General features: G+C 34.8%; 1 protein-coding gene across 12 annotated transcripts in view; it reads right to left on the reverse strand.

Moving 5' to 3' along the window:
- The window catches only part of ANKS1B (ankyrin repeat and sterile alpha motif domain containing 1B), a 393118-nt gene that overhangs the window by 272782 nt on the left and 98878 nt on the right, over window positions 1–21458 (reverse strand). For all 12 annotated transcript variants that reach the window (XR_014934338.1, XR_014934339.1, XM_085515441.1 and 9 more), the window contains exon 10: window positions 6777–6942. Coding sequence is in view for 10 of the 12 variants with exons in the window: in XM_085515441.1 (XP_085371567.1) it covers window positions 6777–6942 (166 nt within the window). In the remaining 2 variants the exon portion in view is untranslated. The remainder of the gene's footprint in view (window positions 1–6776; window positions 6943–21458) is intronic.

Consider the following 21458-nt stretch of genomic DNA (forward strand, 5'->3'; position numbering starts at 1 on the left):
TAACCTGGTTTATAAATGAAATTACTCTTGTTTAATATAAGTAAATAGAGTTAGTCAGACATTTCCTTTCTAATACATTTCAGTTAATATTACATTTGGATTATTGAAGTTTAGTAATGTGGTCTATGTTTGCAAATTAGGTAATTAGAAAAAGTTAGAAGTGGTTGCAAAAGTATATGCTTGGTATATCAAACTCACCTGCTCTTACTTTTCAATATACTCTAATTGTATTAGTAGTAGTGAAAAAGTGAATATGAAGCATCCCAACAGTACTCCAAGGATTACAATAAGAAAAACATTAAAAAAGGAAGAAAAAGTTAGACAGATGTCAGTACTATCATTCCTATGACCAAACACAATCAAACAGGATAACAGGCTAAAAAAATTAGAAATTTCAGAATAACTCCCTCTAAGTGACTAAGATGAAGAATGTATTTCAGTAATTGAAATTGTGTATTTGTGGCATAATAAAAATACTGTAATAATATTTTCTTTTTCGCTACTGAAAGGTATTTAAAACATATTTGCATGGATGAAAAAAAAATGAATTATAAAAGGGTTCTTATATATTTTGTTCTTTCTTCAGCACTCTAACATTTTAGTAAATGTCGTGTGAAGTTAATTGCAAACATATGCTGGTACACTAGATGAAAATGCTTTGGATCAGAAGTGGGCACTCTATACTGTGGCAGTAGAAATGACAAATACAAAATGTGTCATCACTGAAAGTCAGGAGAAGGTTAGTACAGTTCTCAATACACTACGTTCTAGTAATTTCCATCTTGAAGCTCTGAATACAATCTTTATATCTTTATAAATTAATCTGTTAAACAAATTGATAAGTTCTGTACCATAGCCAAATTCTATCCATATGGCTCAGATACAGGTTAAATGAAGAAAAATAAGAGTAGAGAAAAAGTATATGCGGGTCTTACACTATGGTTGGGCAGAAAATGCCATTATAAATAAGTTAACAACTCAAAAATATGGTTTATGAAAATTTCTCATAATATTGAATTTTCACTTTAAAGAAAATTTGACTAATATTTGGCAAATACAGGAAAAAAACTTTTTTCAGCTGGACTAAATAGAACATATAATTATTAAAAGTATCTTTTTTTTTTTTTTTTTTTTTTTGGTTCATCTATTTCAGATCTTTCAATAGCCCTTATAGCTTCACTTTCCTATTCTTTCCCAAAGAAAGGGGGGGATATGAGGACACAGCATAGAAATTATCCTCCAGACGTCAACAGAATTGAATTCAATATTGTAAACAGATGCACATGGCTAGAAGTAAGACAGAAGAACATAAATATTCTGTGATACAGAGCATATCCATAGGAGACCTCACACAACACTTTTACCACCAATTGGAATCCTCTAGCCACCACAGCAAGAGTGTATATGTAGATATGCATGTGTCAAATTAGGTGAAATTTCACAGAATTCAGCCACTTTCACATAGCTCCAGGCCAACTTTTACAAGCCACAGTTACTCTGATTCATAAAAGACTGCCTTCCTTATCATGCTCTTCCCTCTATAAAGCTAAAATGATCTTTATCATTGAGAGTATTTAATTCTGATGGATTGTAGTCATGTGTTTACGTGTACTACATTCTGCTGTCTCTGGTTTTAAAAGCATATTTAAATGAAACACAGGTCTAACAGCAACCATTCTGCTTGAAGTAATTTGGGTAAGTGGACTTAAAAAAGGTTTGTGCACGATCTTTTAGTTCCACTAGTTTCAAAGTTATCATGTATGGATGACTCACGTTGGTCCTTTTAATTCCCATTCCATAGAATATGCTGAATGGCAAGCAGGTGATTTTATGCATCTTGAAGTGGAAAGGTTGCTTCCTATGGCCACCTAGCACTGGTTGCCATACAGACAGAAAATAACTGTGTAAAAGTGAAGGCATACATTTATTACACAAGAAAAGATGCATTCCCTAAGTTTCATTCTGGAGAATTGAGAGGTCCAAATAGTCAGAACACGTGCTGTGAATATTTGTTGCTGAACAAATCAGAACCAATGACCTGACAGACATCAATTTACCAACCCAAGGATTTGATGACTTATGGAACTGTGTAGAAGATTCATATTTTAATTTTGATAACAGTGCTTTCACATCCAGGGCATTTTTTGATTCAGGTTTCTGAAGAGGAGTTCCCTAGCTATCTGCTATTATACAGCAAATGCAAGAATGAAAGCAGAGGTGATCAGATGCACTGGCTGCAGATTTTCACATTTAGCATAGTGGCAGGAGAGGGAAGACAGGCTGAGAAAACAAAAATAAACCCTTATGTTACAGTAAATAAAACAGTCTGGGGACAGTTAATACACAGTGGCAATTCAATGATGAGAACTTGTTATCAGGTTCTCTGCTTTAAGACTATAAGATGCCATTCATTACAGATTTATTATATTGCATTGTCTGCTAATGGCACGTAAGTGCAAAGCAAGTAATTTTTCTAAGTATCGAAAACATCATGATCGACAACAGCAAGATTTCTCTGAAATACACTGAGATGGGTAGATGACCACAATAGCCTTTAAGATTTCTCTTCCTTTCTGTTTCAGCTCCTTGCCTTGTGTTTGCCTGCTGCAGGCTAGTGGCAACACATTGCACATCTAAAGACATTTTCATCCCCTTGACAGATGCCACATCTTAGATGCAACTGGGTAAGGTTGTACCAGAGCTATCTTTAAAACTGCTGACTGGGGAACCCTTGACAATGTAGTGGTTGAGAGCTCAGCATAAATGATGCACCTAAGTATTTAACTTATTTCTCAAGTGGATTTCACAACCCACGCTGAGTTCTGCATTGCTGCAGCTGAACTATTTCCAGAGCAAAAGACTGCTCAGTAAGGCCATCTCAACTTGCAGCTTCTGTGTGGTATCTGGTAAAAGTAGGTCCCTGAACTAGAACTTCCTCATTCAAGAAAGGTTTTTATGCTGTGTACAGATAGTAATGTTTTTTTCAGCTACCAAAATGCTGTATGGAAACCTCTGTTAATTTATGTGGCTAAACTGACTCCCCAGATGAAGGGGACAAAAAAAAATAAAAATAATAATAATAAAATTCCTCCCTATTTCCTAATGATACTCAATGAGACCTAAGAATGATTTAAGTAGTACTTAGAAGTACTTAAGTAGATTGCAACTCAGTCCCTTGGTGACCTTCTGCAATAAAAATTATAGAGGCAGACTGCAAGAGATATCAACACGTCTGGTCACATTCAATCCAGTGAAAAAAATATTATATATATATTATATTCTATATAAGAATAGAGGATGGTATAGAGTCCAAGGGTGTAAGTTAAGGCTATGAAAGTCTTCCATAACACAGGCCCAAATACAGCATGGAGTAATTGATAAAAAAGTAATACTGCATTCATGAGGATACTTGATGAAGTCTAGTTTAGCATTAGAATTATCCAGTGCCCTGAGATTCAGACATTTATTAAGATTTTACACCTATCCGAGATGATGAATCTGTTGCTAATAGTTCACAAAATTTAATTACATCTGTAAGATCAAAAGGGCAATATTAATGTGTTCCTTATGAACTAATAAAATTTTACGGTTATTTTTCAAGGTTAAATATTCCCTGTGCAATTTTTTTTGTCTCTGAAAATTAAAATGAGTGGTGGAAATGTCTAGTTTAAGAAATGCTGATGCTGCTCAGGAGCAGCTTCACAGAAATACTAGCAAGATGGATTTGGGAATCAATTTATTCCATGAAGCTGATTTTTTGAGATCTACTTACAAAATCTTAAATGCAAATTCATATTTTACTTTGCAGAAAAAATGGTGTCCATGTTCAATATTTAAGAATATTCCTATCAATTCTTAACTGCTAGTTTAAAAGTAGAGAAACTGTGGCAGAGATTCTGTCACACACTGTCAACCTTGTTCTATCAATCTACTGCAGAAACAGAAAACAACTCTACATGAATCCAAAAACAAGGGCAGTCTTTTTTTTCCCTTTTCTTAAACCACTCCTAAAGTGAAGCCATTGTCTTAGCTGCCAGCATAAACTAAAAATAAAAGCTGTTCTTACTACGTAAACCTAATTTCTGGCAAGCAATCAGACAGAAAATGCAGGATTTCAGAAATGGAAGTAACAAACCGTTTCTATTCTCTCCTGTTTTATTCTCTACAGCTACCAATCATTTGCCATTTGGTGCATGGAGTGCTATTCTCTGCTAGTTCAGGAATAACATTCAGAAAATCTAAAATAATACAGAGAACTACAGACTGGACTCTCATTTTCCCCAGTAGATCAGAGAGTAGATTGCTGGTAAGGTGACTACTCCCAGCCTGTCAGGACTTTGCTGGCAGGGCAGGTAATAGCTACAACATGCAGCTTTGCAGCTAGAAAGGCCAGCCAGAATGACCTTTCCTCTCAGTAAAGCAAAGAAGAACTCAGTGACTGAGTTCAGCCAGTCACACTTACACTGTCAAGAAGTAGTAATACCCCAGACACTGGGGAGGGTTCATCAGAGCAACCACCCACCTGGGGAAAAGAGACTGACAAATGCAATTTCATGTTCAAAAACGCTGCCTCATGCTCTAAAGTGAACATGTGACATAGTACAGCAGTTTGACAAAAAAAAGAGTATTAACGAAGTCAGCAACTCTCAGTGAGACAAAAATAGGGAAATTCAGGGGAAAAAATGCAAATTAGATCCTTGTTTTAAAATGAGTGATCTCTGTAATCATACATAACTTATTCAAGCAATAAATGTGCATGAACTAAAGTAGCAGGCTGACATTCACATACGATTATGCATATTCTTAAATAGCTTGAAACTGCGAGTGATAAGGCTGATTTCATTTGGGTCATCTCTAGTGTAAGATAACAGCTGACATGATTACAGACTTATACAACTTACAAGCCATGACTGTTAGATAATTACTGTGTTTATAGCTTAAAATAAAATCACACTGTGGAATCTGCTCACCTATACAGCCAAATGTTCTTCCAAATAAAATGCCATGGAACAGATCATAAAGGTATATAGGAAAATTAAGATAGAAAGAATTATCGTACATTTTTATGGCTAGCTTGAACCAGTTAGATGTCACAAAGTCGATGGTTGCCCTCACGGATGTCTCACAACTTCATTCATTATTCCCTGGGCTTCTGACACAATTTATTTTGAACCATATGTATTTTCATATTATGGTCTAAAAATGTCTTTTTTAGCATCTGTTTTTTATTTTTATTTCAATGGACTTACTATGCCTATGAAAAACATCTGTGTTCATCAGACAGCCCATTTCTACAGCCTGGTGTTTTAACTAATGAAAAGTCTATCAGCATTTTTTCATGCTAATTACAGTGGAATGCTCTGCAGTCGAGCCCCATTACTATGGAAGAAGATAATGAACGCCCTCAGCCAATTTAAAGGGCTGAGGCAATGTATAGCAATCTTCCCATCACAGTAAGCATGTTTATGGTGATTAATCTAACACAAGTCAGAAAAACAAGGATAATCTGGCATTTTCTTTCTTGACTGAATGACAAACAATAACATTGTTAAGGACTGTTCTGTACAATCTGCTATTTTTTTTATATAATGAAAGCCAAAAAATCAGCGAAGTAAAGTTTCAGTTACATGAGTAGTCATACTGACATCTGGGTCAGATTCTGGTCTGTTTGGCGCACCTACATAATGGGATGTCATCCCATTTCATGCTACCTCTTCGATCATTGTTCATAATACAGATCCTCTCAAGCCTGTTACTGCCCAAGCATTTTGAGAGGTGGGAGTTATGCTCCACTCTACCTCAGATGACAAAACCCAAAGCTGTGGCTTGATTTTTGGCCCTTACTTACTATGTCTGATATAGATCTCTCACTCTACCAATTCCAATTCACTGTGAAATCAAGAAGGTGCTTCCACTTAAGCAGAAAAGCGATATATATAATGTGATGTTAGTCAATAATCATCTGTCATTCTTGTGTATTTCCCAAATCATGATACATAATCAAGATAGCAAAAGTCAAAAAGTCAACAGCCCATTTCAAATAGGTCTGTGTTGTTGAGAACTCTAATTTGTCAAAGCAGTCTCCCTGTCCAGTTACTTTCAGTGAAACTATTACATTCTGAAATTCCTGTACCAGGTGGTAACTAATGAAGAGTTCATACAAGGGTAAGGGAAGAGAGCATTTAATTTTGGAGAACAGAGTAAACAGAGTCCTTATAAATATGATTAATCTGACTCAGGGTAATGTTATTGTTTTATAATCAGTGTTCAAACCTGCATAATACAAATAGCAGTCTGCCAAACAGAAAAGATATTTCAGTATTGTTTAATATTTCTATCAATTCTTTTTCAGTGCTTCATTTTCCAAAAGGCAGCAGAGCTTCCCTTATGTAACATGGAATCTCAGAGTACTTTAAATTTTGAAGTAGTTGTATAATGTTGTTGCTAAGCACTTCATTAAAAAACAGAAATTAAGTTTGATAAATAGCTTACTGCAAATTACTGAGCTTAAAGAAATTTTTAAAATTTTTTTTTTCAGTCTCTGTCAGTTTATCTATAAAATTATTTAAACCTCTGCTTTATTTTCTCTCCTATAGCATTTTGATATTAATCTTTATTCTGATATTAAGCTTTTATGGTTGCTTGCTGAAAGCTATAACCATGCTGGGATAAGTAAATACAGTATTCTATTCTTAAAAATATAAACAGGTGACATTCTATGCCTACTGCTTTACGCTTACACCAGAGACTAGGTAAAGGACTATTTGGTAAGTTACCTGGTCTTGAGGAAGATACTCTTGCTATCTCTAGAGAACAAGGTTTTTTGGTCACTGCTATGTCTATAAAATCACAAAGACTGCTGTCATTTTCTGAAGGAACTGCATCCAGAGGTACAGAGGGTATAGCTTCCAATGCATAACCTCTCTTCTTTGAATACGATTCCTGAAATGCAAAAGAATAATTAGGTAAGAGAGAGATCTCTCAGGTGACAGGAAAACAACGAGGTTCAGTAGCTGGCAAGCAGGGTTTAATATTCAACAAATTAAATACCACATTCTGGTGAAATGCAAATTTTAACAGACTGAAATGATTATTTGCATGCTTGAACAATGAGAACATTTCTTTTTGTTTGCTTAAATGTTATTTTATTTGTAACAAAGTACATATATATACTTAAAGAAATACCTTTATTCACAGAAAGCTGTATTTTGATTATGCAAAATCCCAGGATGTAAACATGAATTACTTCCGTATATTTGAACGAGGAGCAACAATGACACAAAGTCTCTTAACATTTATACAAAGAGAGTATTCCCACCATTAGGAAATGTTGAGGAAGGGAAAAAAGGCATCAGCCATAAGTTTTAGTGGTATGCTGAACTGTCCCATGAAGCAGGCTGTCTGTGCTTCAGAACATTAAGAATATACCATAAAGTCTCAACAGCATTACTGGACTCGTGACTTTTTTTTTATCACAGCAGAAAGGAATTGTATAGACAAAGACATAATCCTAAATATACATGGCATATGGGTGACTGGAAATGTCAAGCACTGTACGTAAATCAAGTATGATACAATAAAATGGACAGATACATAAAAGTGAAGTGGTTGCCAGGAAAATGGTTGGAATGTAAACTACTGACAAATAAATTCTTATAAAATCTCTCCATAAAAAAGTAAATATGACAACAGCAAACCAAGCAGAGCTTTAAGTTAGAGTCAAAATAAAGCTCATAATGAAATCATCTAGAATTCTATCACATGATATTTAACTAAAGATGTTAAGCCTTAAGAAAGATTGCATGTAGCAAAAAGGACAAATAGAAAGATCTCATTGCTGGAAGAAGGCAACATACTCTTCTGGTTGCTGTAACACACTCTTCATTTTATAGGCACTGAACATATTCGAGAAATGTTTAAGCTAACCAATCCATGCTAAATGTTAGCAGATTACATAAAATTATATTATCAAGCAATGTGATTTTTTTTTTCCTAAGATTGAAAGCCTCAGAAATCTTCTCACTAATATCGATTCTGTTGTCTCACCACACCCACTGCAATGTGCAGGAATTCTACAATAATTCTACTACATTTGTCTTAGATATTTTATCTGTACCAAAAAATCTCTTAAAGAAATACAATTCCATCATAGTTGAGCAATCTTTAGTTCTGATATCAAAGTAATCTAATCTTAATTTTTTAAAAAATAGAGATAACTAAATCTCAAATTTCTGTAAAAAATTGAAGATGGCAAATGAACTGACTACCCACTAAGGTAAGGAACTAAGAATTAGTTCTTATTTGAAATTAAAATTTATAAAAGTAATATACTGTGCTGGGTAAATTCAAGTAAGTATTTAGTTGAATAGATAAAGATGTATACTTGACTGAGTGAAGAGAAAAAGAGAGAAAGGTTGAAAGTGTGTGGAAAGTATAAGAGTTGTCCACACTGCTAAAATATAAATTAGATTATAATATAAAAAACAGCAATATGAGGCTCAAGTTGCAGACGAGCCAGGGAAACACTATGCTTTCACTCAGAAATCTCTGGCAAACAGGGTCTCTTCTGAAAATACTTGATGGTCTACTATATCTTATTTGTAATTAAAAACCCATCCAAGATTAGAGAACAGAAACAGAAAGAAATAGGATGTGACTGTTGGCCAGCAGGATTGAACTTGCTTCTAAAAAATATATACGATGATTCCAAGTGACTATATATGTAGGTTGCTCCAAAAGTAAGACCTCCTATTTATTTCGATGGTAACTACAACAGACACAAAAAGCACAATGTTACTTGATACAGTAAATTCTCAGCTACAAAATGCTATTTTTCAGCAATTAACAAAAGCCTGCATGCTGCACTAGTAAAAATCTACACAAACTGGGGGTACCCACTGTTGCCATTGCCGAATCCCACTACCCCACTGTGCTCACTTCCACTGTTTGGTCTCCATAAATGTTCAGTAAGTGTCCATGAATGTCAACAGTTGCCATTTTTTCTGCATGGATTAATTCAGTTCCACACCTTAGCTTTGCAGGCACTTCCATGTCAGACACCATCCTGTAAGACTGCCACTCTACTGCCAAGTGTTGCATGCCATACCACCAACATCTAACTCTCACATTACAGGCCAACATAATAAAATAGGAGGTATTATTTTTGGAGCAGCACTCAAACAAGTGAAAATGGTATTCTGTACTCAGGGTGTTACTTCAAAAACTACAAGATTTTGAGTTAGGCCTTTTCTCCAAGTTTCTGCCAAGGTTTAACCTCCTAGATTCTCTTACTTCCCTTACAAGAATGTGTCTGAATGACAGATGTTCAACGAGTATGATATTAGCAATACATATAATTTTTTTGTATGACCTGAGAACAGAAAAGCATAGATATTCTGTAAGCATCTAATTAGAACTGACATTCTGTCAAGAAGAAATAATCTATCTGTAATGGAATTATTTTTCATACTATCTATCTCCTACTGTGCAGAAATCAGGTTAGTTGAAGTTTACTCTTCCCCTGGAACAGTGAACAACACACCTGAGTCAGACATGGCTGCCAGGTGAACAATGGAAGAAAAAGAACCATTCTTACAGGATATTCCATTACATCTCATCTGCTACAATTCATCCTTTCTCTGCAGTGGCAATTCATGCAGATAAGTTGTGCTTTAACAATTATTAATTTCTTTATAACTTAAAAAGTCCAAAACTATGAACAGCTGACTTGACCTCTTGGAGTCTCGTCTACTTAGAGTTGAAGGCCACAATCAATCTTGTTATTTAAAAACTTACCGCAACTCAATTTACATAAGCCTCAAATATCAATAAATGATGTCATTAAATATTAACTCTCATTACAAGTTAATGCGAGACTCCTAATGAGAATCATACAGATTAGAAAAAAATAGTTGAACTAGGCTTGAGATGTTTTTGTTTTGTTGTTTTTTAGAAAATATGTGGAATATGTTTTCCTTCAGAGTGTTTATACTTTAAAAAGTAAGTTAAGACTGCTGCTCTAGAAATAATAATACACAGAATAACTAGTGGCCAGTTTCAATGATCTCACAGATAATTCAGAAAACTTTAAGGCTGTAATCACTGATTAGCTGCAAATGGATGTAGACTAGAGGCATGATACATGTTTTCCCTTTTTTTTCCTTGAAAACCCTTAATGGAATAACTATTTTAATAAAGTTACAAAAGAAGAATGTGATGTAGTTGCCACTTTTAGATATCATCTTTTATATGCAGAGCTATTAACTTCCATTCAAATTCTAAATCTTGCAATTTCTTCCACAATAGTAGGCTAAATTCTACCTGGTCACTATTTAGGAGGATAGTATGGTACTTCTATTAATAATACCTTGGAGTATTATTGATCCTAAGTACACTGCTTGCCCAAAGCTAGCATGAAACTGAGCAATGAGCATATTTACCATGTTTGTTATTTCTCAGTGTTTATAAACTGTTATATAATATTCTCTAATCAGGACAGTTCATGTGTCCCACAGTTCTTGATAAGTCACAAAGGTTGCTGAGATGAATCAGGAATTCATTCAAGAAAGAAGTCCTAAAGAGGCTTCTGAACAATGACTGAAGATAATTGGGATAGTTTATTGACACAGGTGGTAGGTAGAATGCCCAAACTGAAGCAATGTTGTGTGAGCTTGTAATGATAACGTACTGAAAATAAATCACTGAAAATATTTCCTGCGTCATTATAACTCAAAACCACAATTAGATAGAGAAATATTTATTTTGACTTACCCTGTACTGAAACAAAGCAGTAATATTACTGTAATTTTATGGCTATAAAAATTCTTTTTTATCTATTTCAAATAATTTAACAGAAGCCATTTGTATAGTATCATGTAATTAGAATCATTTTTCATGAATCAACTATGATGAATGTTCCTTGTTATGACAGCTAGAAACACTTGAATATGTAATTTGTCACAGAATAGATAATAAGGTTCACTCCATGATATATTACAAAATTTGGAAAATCCCCAGTAATCTCATTTAAGGGTTATCACATCGGAGGATCTTCTCTGGTTGCATGAAGTATTAATAATACAGATTTTAAGAGTAGTCTCTTTTACCCTCTTTGCAAGCACCTGAAATCATAGCTTTGCTTTTGTAGTACTACTGAATGTCCAATGTTAACCAAAACAATTTTTTCTGACCAGAAACAACCGCCATGTTAACAGCCCCCATGATAAAGTTTCAGCATGTCATCCCAAGAGCTGACAAAAATGCTTGTTTAAAAAAATAAAAAGAGGTTTATTTTCCTGTATATATTATATTCTAATAATATAATTATTATTAAAAATAATATTATCTAATAATAAATAGAAATAATAATATCTAATAATATTATTATTATTAGATAAGTAAAATAAAGACAATGCATACTCTTTCCAGAAACCAATCACAAAAGTTGAATTTTCTTTTTCAAACTTCTCTTCAAGAAAAAATGAGCTTTATTATTGCCACGGCACCATCAGTGTAGCTTTATCCTCTCCTTTCAATTGTATATTTTCACATCTCTTGCTTAAAAACTAAAATTTCATATGAAAAGTCTGATAATGTCAATTGTTAAGAGTTGAAGAGTCCTACAAAGTTTCACAATATAAAATTAGCTAATGTAGCCCAAATTACAAATTGTCTGAAAATATGGGTACATTGTGAACATAATGAATGCAGTGTTAACCTCAGCAGCAGGAGCATATCACTGTATTTTATGGAGGATTTTCATAATTTTCTCTGGCAGATATTCAGAATCTCAAATGAAGTTAGATTGTTGTAGTCATGCAACACATTTTCCTATGCATGCGACATCTAGGCCATGAAAGAGAGCAGATGATTCCTCTAATAAATAACTCACTATGACAAAGAATGTACTGCAGGTCTAAATAATCTCATTTATGCAAATGCTAATGGCCATGTGTGACAATGTAGCATAATGCAGTAACTGGTTTAATGAATGAGTCTTAGTTTAGCTGAACAAAATGCAATTAAAAACTAGAAAGAAATTTCCAGGTTAAATATCCTTCCATTTTTTCCATTGTTTTTTCATTAACAATGTTAAACAAAAAAGGTCTTGTTTGTATATCCAGCTATAGTGAAATATACAAGGAAGGTTATTACATTAAACAGATAAAATGAGCCTAAATCTCAGCTCCATGGAAACAATGCTTCTCTGCAAGTTGCTTAGCTCTTATGCTTAGGATTTAAACTCTCTCCTTAGCACAAACAAAAGCACTTATCTCAAATTGCTATAAATTTAGGGAAATCAGGATGAAAAAAAAAAAAAGCAAGAAAAAAAAACCAACAAGACAAAACAACAAAAAAAGAAAAATATACTTGTGCACTGCTAAGTATAATAATAAAAACACTTTGTTAGTCTTTGTCAAATATTCCAGTATCATTTTATCATCTCATAAACAGGCCTTCACATATGAAGGAGGGCCCATAGAAACATTTTATTTTCAGACACCACTTTCTGCAGTAAGTGATACAATAAACTGTTGGAAAGTGAGGAGCTAGGGTGATGCATCAGAATGTGAAGGAAGATAATCTCACAGTTACAAGAGGTAAGTTTCAAACTGAAAGCACACAGAAGTACGGGAAGAAGGCTCTTCTGATATTATGGTCAGAGAGGAAAGAAACAGCTTTCCACATTAACAGAGATCAATAAATGCATTTGTACTTTTGTTAGGCATAGAGTTTAATTTGTCAACAGTCAGTTTGAAGGTAGCTATGAAGACACATTTTATGCAGTCTCAATTTGTTATATAATCAGATCCCTTCTTTTCAATAAAAATGAAGAGATTTTTCCACAGTTAGTTGCTTGGATTTTGTTTTGCTTTGCTTTTAAGAAAAGGACTGCATCAGAAAAGAAAAGAATTTACAGGGAGAGTGGCAGACTTCTTGACTTAAAGAATTCTCAGCAGTACGCAGTCAACAACATTCACTGATTATGAGCATCACATGATTTATATTTTTTTCTTAAAGTCACCATTAAATTGCTTTTCCCTAAGGGAATAAAAGAAATATTTTCTTCTTTAATGTTTTCAGATGTGTCTGAGAAAGAGTAGGTGTGAAATATGCAATTAGTGAGTGAATAAGAAGTCAGAATTCTGCCTTTAGATAAGACCATTCACGTTTCTGCCAGCATACTTTCCATGGCTGAAAGACCCATGGGCTTAGTACAGCTCTGAAGAAAATTTTGTCTCCTGCCCGATCAAAACTGTACTAAGGTTTTCCAGTCTTACACCTCCTGTAGGAACAGCCAATAAATAAATAAATAAATAATAAAATAAATTTAAAAAAAATGGGAAAACAATCTCTCAAGAAAATACTAAATATTCAAAAACCCTGAAGCAGATTCAGTATTTCTGGAAAAGCACTGAAACAAAAATGTTATGAAATTACCTCCACTCACTATTTTATGTTAAGTAGACAGGTTGGAATTTTCTCGTATTTTATATAGTTCCTGTTAATTATAGTGCCAGTAAATTATGAATAAATGAGTTGGAGGAGACAGAGGACCTGAGTATATCTAGGTAGACAAGGAAGTATAATATTTTCATAGATTCATCACATCACAGAATGGCTTGGGTTAGAAAGATCATCTAGTTCCAACCCCCCAGTCATCGGCAGGAATGCATGGTGCTAGATTGGGTTGCTCAAAGACCTGTCCAACCTGGCCTTGAACATCCCTCAGGGATGGGGCACCCACAGTTCCTCTGGGCAGCCCGTTCCGTGCCTCATCTCTCTGGTAGCAAAATTCTTTTTATCTAATCTAAACCTACGATCTTTTACTTTTCAACCATTATCCTTTGTCTTCTGTGTAAACAGTAATTTTCACTATTAACCTGAAGCAGAAAATAAGCCCGGAATGGCAAACTGACTTGACTAGAGAGCAAATAAAATCAAAAAGGAGAGACACTATGAGCAGCAGTTTCTTCACAAGAAAGCTTTAACATCTCAGTTTCCTAACTCGTAACTAATAATCTGTGCATTTTTTAAAAAAGGTTTAGTATCTGCCCATGCCATTTATTCTGATTTCTATAATTTCACTGCAATATTCCTGTTTTAAAGAACCTAAGAGAAAATTTGACTTCTCTTTAGCCAGAATCCAAGAATCTCACCTCAGATATGAAGTCCTACCAGCCCAGCTTTTATTGCAGATATTCGCCATTAATGCTGTTCAATTCTCCTCCACAATTAAACTACTATTCAGTGTTTCACTCAAAATGCTAAAAAGTACATAAAACTCTTTTACCTACTGTCTCTAATGTTTTAAGTTATGCATTTCAATAATTGCATAACTCCGCTTCAGAATGTCAATGTAAATGCTTAAAGTTACAGAGAATTCATAGAATCGTAGAAATATAGGATCAGAGAATGTCTTTGCTTGGAAAGGACCCCACGAATCATCAAGTACCACCTTCCCTAGATCAAGTACTAGATCAGACTGTCAAGAGCCCCATTCAACCTGGCCTTAAACACCTCCAAGGACAGGGCATCCATAACCTCTCTGAGCAACCTGTTCTAGCAACTTACCACTCTCTCCATAAAAAACTTCTTCCTGACATCTAATCTAAATTTGAAAACTCAAGATCCTTTCACTGTTATATGATGAGGAAACAGAGTTGGTCAGAAAAAAAATAAAAAATAAAAAATGTATAATGCAAAAAGTCTGCATGTATTATAGAACTAATTTCTGGGTCTTAAACACCTGAATCAGACTGAAAACGACATCCTAGCCAACAGAAATCCAAACTGCAGTTCTTCTTTGGTCTCTGAATCTGGAATGAGAAGTAATTGTTCTCAGAAGAAAGATGACTAAGTTGGTTATCCTCAAGAGTGGGTAGAAAGGAACACAGGCAGACCTTCTGCTTTGTCAGCTGTACATCCTCTGTAAGGGCTCCTGTGTCTAATTTACACACAAAATCAGCTCTAAGGCCAGGTATGTAGTCAAACGCACCCTTCTACTTCACCTCTCTGGCTGAACTGCAGTGGCTCCTTGTCCAACATAAAATAGCAATCAATTGCAATGAATTGAATTGGAGATATCTACCCTTTCTCATTAATACAGAGAGCACAAGCTCCCAGATGGGATTCTGAATGAACTTTCTGCCATTAATATTTATGCATTCCAATGAACAAACAATAACTCTATAAAATCAGTCTGAATGAATTAGGATTTAGGCCACTCTCCACATACAAGCAGATGACAATAGTTTACTCAAAAAGCTTATTGTCTATATAGAACTTGAGCATCATTCAAATATAAAGGATAACTAGAGAGGAAGCTAGTGTGCTACAGGAGGAAAGAGAATGTAAAACACTACCTGAGTGTTATGGACTTAATTATGATAAATTCAAATGTTGGTAGAATTAAATGAAATTAAAGATTCCTTAGAGATTCTATTTTCATTCACCTTTTTCATAGTATAAAACGTTGTGAATTGAAAACTAGGATGTAATAAAATCGAAGTCACCTGTGAAATTATATAGTCAACTCATTATTGTCAAATTGCTAATTGGCATAAATGTCCCCACATGTATATCCTTTATTCTGAAGAACTCTGCAAAATGTTTGTTGGATTGTTCTGGTTATAGGGAGAAACTTTTATAAGAGTTGTTTGTTTTTAATCTCTTTTTTTTTTTTTTTTTTTTTCCCCAAAGAAAAACAATTATTCTCTACATTATAGAAAGGATCACTGTTATTTCTACTTATTGCAGCAAGATACTGGGACTGTTTACTGTTTCTAGAATGTGAATTGAGCATTTATATTCTATAGCAATACAAATGATTGCTAGCATTCAAGGTAGAAAAACATTAAAAAATGACTTTCACATTTCCAAGCTGAATTGTCTTTCTGTGGAGGCCAGAAGGTTGAAAGACTTTTTTACCAGAATTAGCAGACCACATTTCACTGAACAAATTCAAAGTACATGATCATGAAAAAATACAGCAATGTAATCTTATTCCCCTTCTCTATCACAGTATCACAGAACTGTAGGGGTTGGAAGGGACCCGTAGAGATCATCGAGACCAACCCCCCTGCCAAAGCCGGTTCCCTACACCATGTCACACAGGAAGGCATCCAGGTGGGTCTTGAATATCTCCAGAGAAGGAGACTCCACCACCTCCCTGGGCAGCCTGTTCCAGTGCTCCGCCACCCTCACCGTAAAGTTGTTCTTCTGCACATTTGTGCAGAACTTCCTATGCTGAAGTTTCAGCCCATTACCCCTAGTCCTGTCCCCACGCACTACTGAAGAGACCAGCCTCGCCACTATGGCCCCCAACCCTCAAGTATTTATAAACCTGGATCAAATCCCCTCTCAGCCTTCTTTTCTCAATGCTAAACAGACCCAGTTCACTTAGTCTCTCCTCACAGGGGAGATGCTCCAGGCCCTTCACCTTCTATCTTAAATGTGGACTATCATTAATTTCATTTTGTTTGCCTTGCAATTCATGATTTCATATTAATTACTAAATACTGGGAACAATTATTCAAAATCAGCTTGGGATTGTTGGAAATCCTTAGCCTTAAACTGAGTTTGGATTTTTGTGAATACATGTCTCCTGAAAAATGGAAGCCCAAATGGGATTAAGAAAATGAATGCTTATGCTTAAGTAGGCTTTATTAATTTGTTGAATCAGGGTTTATCTCACTTTCAGCCTCAGTATAATAGGTATTCATAATAGAAGTAATTTTCAGTGAAATACAACAGTCAGGCACGACATTAAACCCAAGGCACGCAATCTCTTTTGTACAGTAGAAAAGGATTTACAGTAACAGGTTGTAAAGTTATTTTCAAATCTTTTCTTCAGAAAGAAATCAGGTTCTATCAAGTCTACAAACTTCTTCACGGACTTATTCTCACTGACCTATGAAGACATGATTTACCCTATTAATAAAAAACTGAAGCAAAAGAATTCCTCTCTATTTCCAGCAATACTTTGTCAGCAGTTATCAAACATATTTGTACACCACCAATAAATAAAAGTCCTGTTACTATTAGAGAAACAAATACAAGGCACTCATCATGACTTTTATTCCAAAATACTGAACAGTAAACCCATTTTGGGCAGACTAAGTAAGTATTCAAGTTTCAACAGAGTGCTTTAATAATTCTGTCATGAAGCAGCTGAAGGTCTAACATTAAGTTTTTCATATAAAGATGAATTTCATTCATGTACAAAACTATTTTTATGCACTATTTCTATCCATTCGCTGTGCAATTTGATTTTTCTTCTCTTTCCCCTTAATTTGTCAGGCTGTACTGAAAGCACAAACATTCCCTTAAAGCTATTTTCTGAGTACCACTAAATTGCAAACCACACTTAAGATCTTTCCAGTCCTTTACTGTGCCTCATTTTACTTAGGATGGCATACAACTCAGCAGTAACTTGTGCATTCATTGGAATATTTTTAACAGCTATTAAGCCTGCCTTAAAAATCAGCATGATTAACGATACTTCAGATGACTTCTGATATATAAATCAGCACTTCCGGTTTTGTTTGATTCCTCTTTCTCTGTCTTTCCCGTTTAATTTTGAAGTTTCACAATCATACCAAGACACGACACAGACCAACAGAGTCCAAACTTACGCAGTGCTGGTCAGAACTGCCATTCTTTGACAGCAAATTAAAAAATTAAGAAAACAGTCATTAGTAAATATGCAAAAAATAGAGCTTGTCTGAGGTCACCCTTCTAATATTTTATAGAGAAATATAAAATGTAGATTGTTGTGTATGGAAGAGACTCCTGGAAGGCATCTCAACCAACTTTTCAGTCAAAACAGACCTATGTAAACCATTATCAAGGATGCTCTGGGCTTGACCAGTCAACTCTGAAAATACTTAAGGATTAGTAGATTACAACATTTCTGGTTGAATTATATACCTGTGCCATGGTGTCCAGACTGTACAACTAGTACAGTAAAAATGAATATGCCATAAGACATCTGAAGTCATCAGCAACTGGAAATTTATATTGAAAATTAAGTAGTTTCTTATTACATACAAGAACAAAATACTCAGCTTCATTCCTTAAAGCACAATCAGAAAGGGTAGCACACCACTAAAATAAGCCACATTTTTTCCAATATATTTATTTCCTATCACTGTTCAGCAGGATATAATCATCACCTGCTGATCCTTTCTAGGCATAATGCACACTGCACTTTTCAGTAGCTGCTTCAGTGTGTGGGTGGCATGTTCCTGAAATTACAAATGAAACTTCAGTTTACTGCAGAAGAGACAACACTGTAAATCATGAGTTTAACAGAAATAATGGATATTACTTTCTACATCAACGCAATTTAAATAAACTCACAATTTTAATATATTAAATTAGGAAAATACAACTCTATTTTTACCTAAAGGCTTGAAACCTTAGGAAAAAATAATAAAAAAACATAACAATGTGGCTATTTGCATTTCAGGTATGCTGTCCCCCAATGTTTCCCTGGCTAATGGTGGTCCCTGAAAGATAATCACAGAATTGTAGGGGTTGGAAGGGACCTCTAGAGATCATCCAACCCAAACAGCCTGCTATAGTAGGATCCATCCATCCATCAGGTAACTCCATCTCTACTTTATCTATGCCATCATGTTTGGACTGGATGATCTTCTAGGTCTTTTCCAACCTTGCACATTCTGTGATCATTTATCAAATTAGTACTCCACTACACAAGATAACATCTTCTTTTCTCTGTAACATATAAGTTGCATAAAGCCTCAAGACTTCCTATTTCTAATTTTAGTGAACTTTAACGCCAAGTAGTATTGCCAAATTAGTTTACTTACCAGTCTAACTTGAAATGTTCTTCCACTGAATGCACTGAGAGAGAAAGTCATTATGGAGTTGAAGGATGACACACAACCTCTTGGGTACATTTTATTCAGATACTCTAGCCAAGAGTTTTTAGTTAAAAATATGCTTTTTGGTTTTCTCTTATTAAACAGTGAAGGAGAAATACTGCCTCTTTTATGGTCCCTTCTCTGTACTCTGTTGGAACAGTAAATTCAACACTCACTCTGACCTTAAAATCTATAAAATTTTTTAGAAGCAAGTGAGAATATAAGTTCAAGCTGGGTTAATATGTTAAGATGAAAACATATAATGCCTAATAAGTTCACCAATACTAATATTATCCAATAGAAACACATGTTACTTCTTTCTGGACAGTACCGGTGACATTTCTAGGAATTTATTTGGTATCTATGTGAAAACTGAGTTTGTTTCTTATGTAATTTCCTTGTTCATCTCTTATATATCCAGAACTGTCCTTGTGATTTTAAACATGATTGTGACATAATTTTTATTGTCAGATTTTTTTTATGGAACCAACTTTTAACTGCTTCTATCAGGGAAATGCATGTGAAATAGGAAAATTATTCCATTTGGCAATAGAAAATTCCTCCTCATTAGAAACAGCTTTTTAAAATGACATAAAAATAAGACTCTAAATATTCCAACCAGAATTTATGCTGGTACAGAAACAGTACTACAGCTAATCAGCTATAAATGCAGTCTGGAGCCCATTTTCTCATCTTCCCCTCCTAATACAAAATATATATTTTTTTGAGAAATTTCCACAGCAGAACCTGTGACAAAGTAGATAAGAGTTCCTATTTATAGCAATCCATGAATTCTTTGCATACAGCTCAGTCTCAAATGTGCAAAGGTTTCCCACTCTGTTGTTAGTAAAAAGATGAAAATCTGACATTAACTGAGCAGTGCAGTTCTTCTTTAAATATTTCAGTAATATTTCCATATCTATCTGTTTCTTTTGTAAGTAGCCATGCTTCCTGGCAGCTGGTAACAAGAAGATTCATGCTTAAAGGTTTAAACTGAAGTTCCATTTTCTCTGTAGTAACAGCACTCCTCTCTCAACAGACACTACTCTTATGCTGTAATAGTTAAACACATGTGGCGATCCTAGATGGCTGTCATATCAAACACAGGGAATAACTGTCAGGGTTTTAAGTTATACATATAACATATTCAAGAGACAATGCAGTCAAGCTGATCCAGCAGCTTCCTAAATGGGACATAGCTAAAACTACCTTATCTCACAATTACTTTATATCACAATTAGGAAAATATGATGGCATGGCTGTCAAGACTAAGTTGTGCAGATTGCTTATTTTAAGCTTATAATATTGCTGTGTCCACACTGGACTCTGTACCACCCATCTCTCTGACAAGACAGACAGTTCTGTATTTATCAGTGCATGTCAAGCCCTGCTAACTTCACCTGTTCAGCAGAGAAATACGCAGAGTACACAAACCATTAAAAAAAACCAAAATGGAATGGAAACCACAGAATTTAGCTCTTTTGGAGAATGCTGTTTTATTCCAAAGAAAATGATAGTATGTTTGTGTTGCTTTATGAAATAAACATGTTAGAAGCTGAATAGTAAACTAACCAGCTCTGTGGAACAGAAGATAAAGAACAAGATATGTTTCTATTAATGAGCAAACAAGACAAACAAACTCTACCTCTACTTATTTCTTTCCACTCACCTTGCACCCCTTAACCAATTAATAAAGTAAACAAATGCACTTGACAAACTGTTTGAATGGCTTCTTACAACTTTCCTCAACTGAGAGCCTGCAGTATACCAACAAGCGCAGTGCTTCTTCATAGCCCATCCCTCACTGTTACCAGTGTTATTCCTGTACTTCAGTGCCACACAATCACACCATTACAAAGGCCTACAAACTTAGTTTTTCACAAACCCTATTTGCCCTTGAAGCACAGAGCACTGAGAATTTTCACAAAAAGAGTCTATGGAAGAACACTACCTATACAAATGCTAGCCAAGACATGTAGCTATAAAAGCAGATGAAATATGCTTATACATTGATATGGAAAATCTATATATTAAATGTACGGAAAGTAAGAGTTTCTTCTTGGTCTTATTTTCTGCTGCCTCGTTTCAGCTCAGCCTTGGGCCTTCAGTTCCTGCCTCAGGTAAGCTGCAAGAGAGCCAGTCTCTAACTTTGCCACAACATTGCAACAACTGTATCTCGGCCAAGGACCTGCAAACTAGCTTGACTTCAAATCCACCTCATAACTGTGATCTGGCCCTGGTTCCTAACTAACAGCACCACACCTTGTCTCCTAAAAAAAAGAAACTTGTAAAAATTCTGTTTCAGTTTAATTTCACTGCACACTAAACTGTTCCCAACAAAGCCTGCTATGCTCAAATTTTAGAGTGCCAAAAAAGTAGTTTATATACAACTTACAGGGTCTACATATTTAAAACTTCTGAAGTTTGTTTTAATTCTGTTTGTGTATATTCCAGGTTAAATGAAATTCTGAAATTTATAGAAAACAGTTATTCAACTATGCAGGCTGAACATACAGCTACAGAATATAGAACCTTCCTAAGAAAGGTCCTGTCAGGTATAAAATACTC

Source organism: Coturnix japonica, chromosome 1 (assembly GCF_054131305.1).
Source record: "Coturnix japonica strain WE chromosome 1, WE-NBRP24, whole genome shotgun sequence".
NCBI classification, from domain to species: Eukaryota; Metazoa; Chordata; class Aves; order Galliformes; family Phasianidae; genus Coturnix; species Coturnix japonica.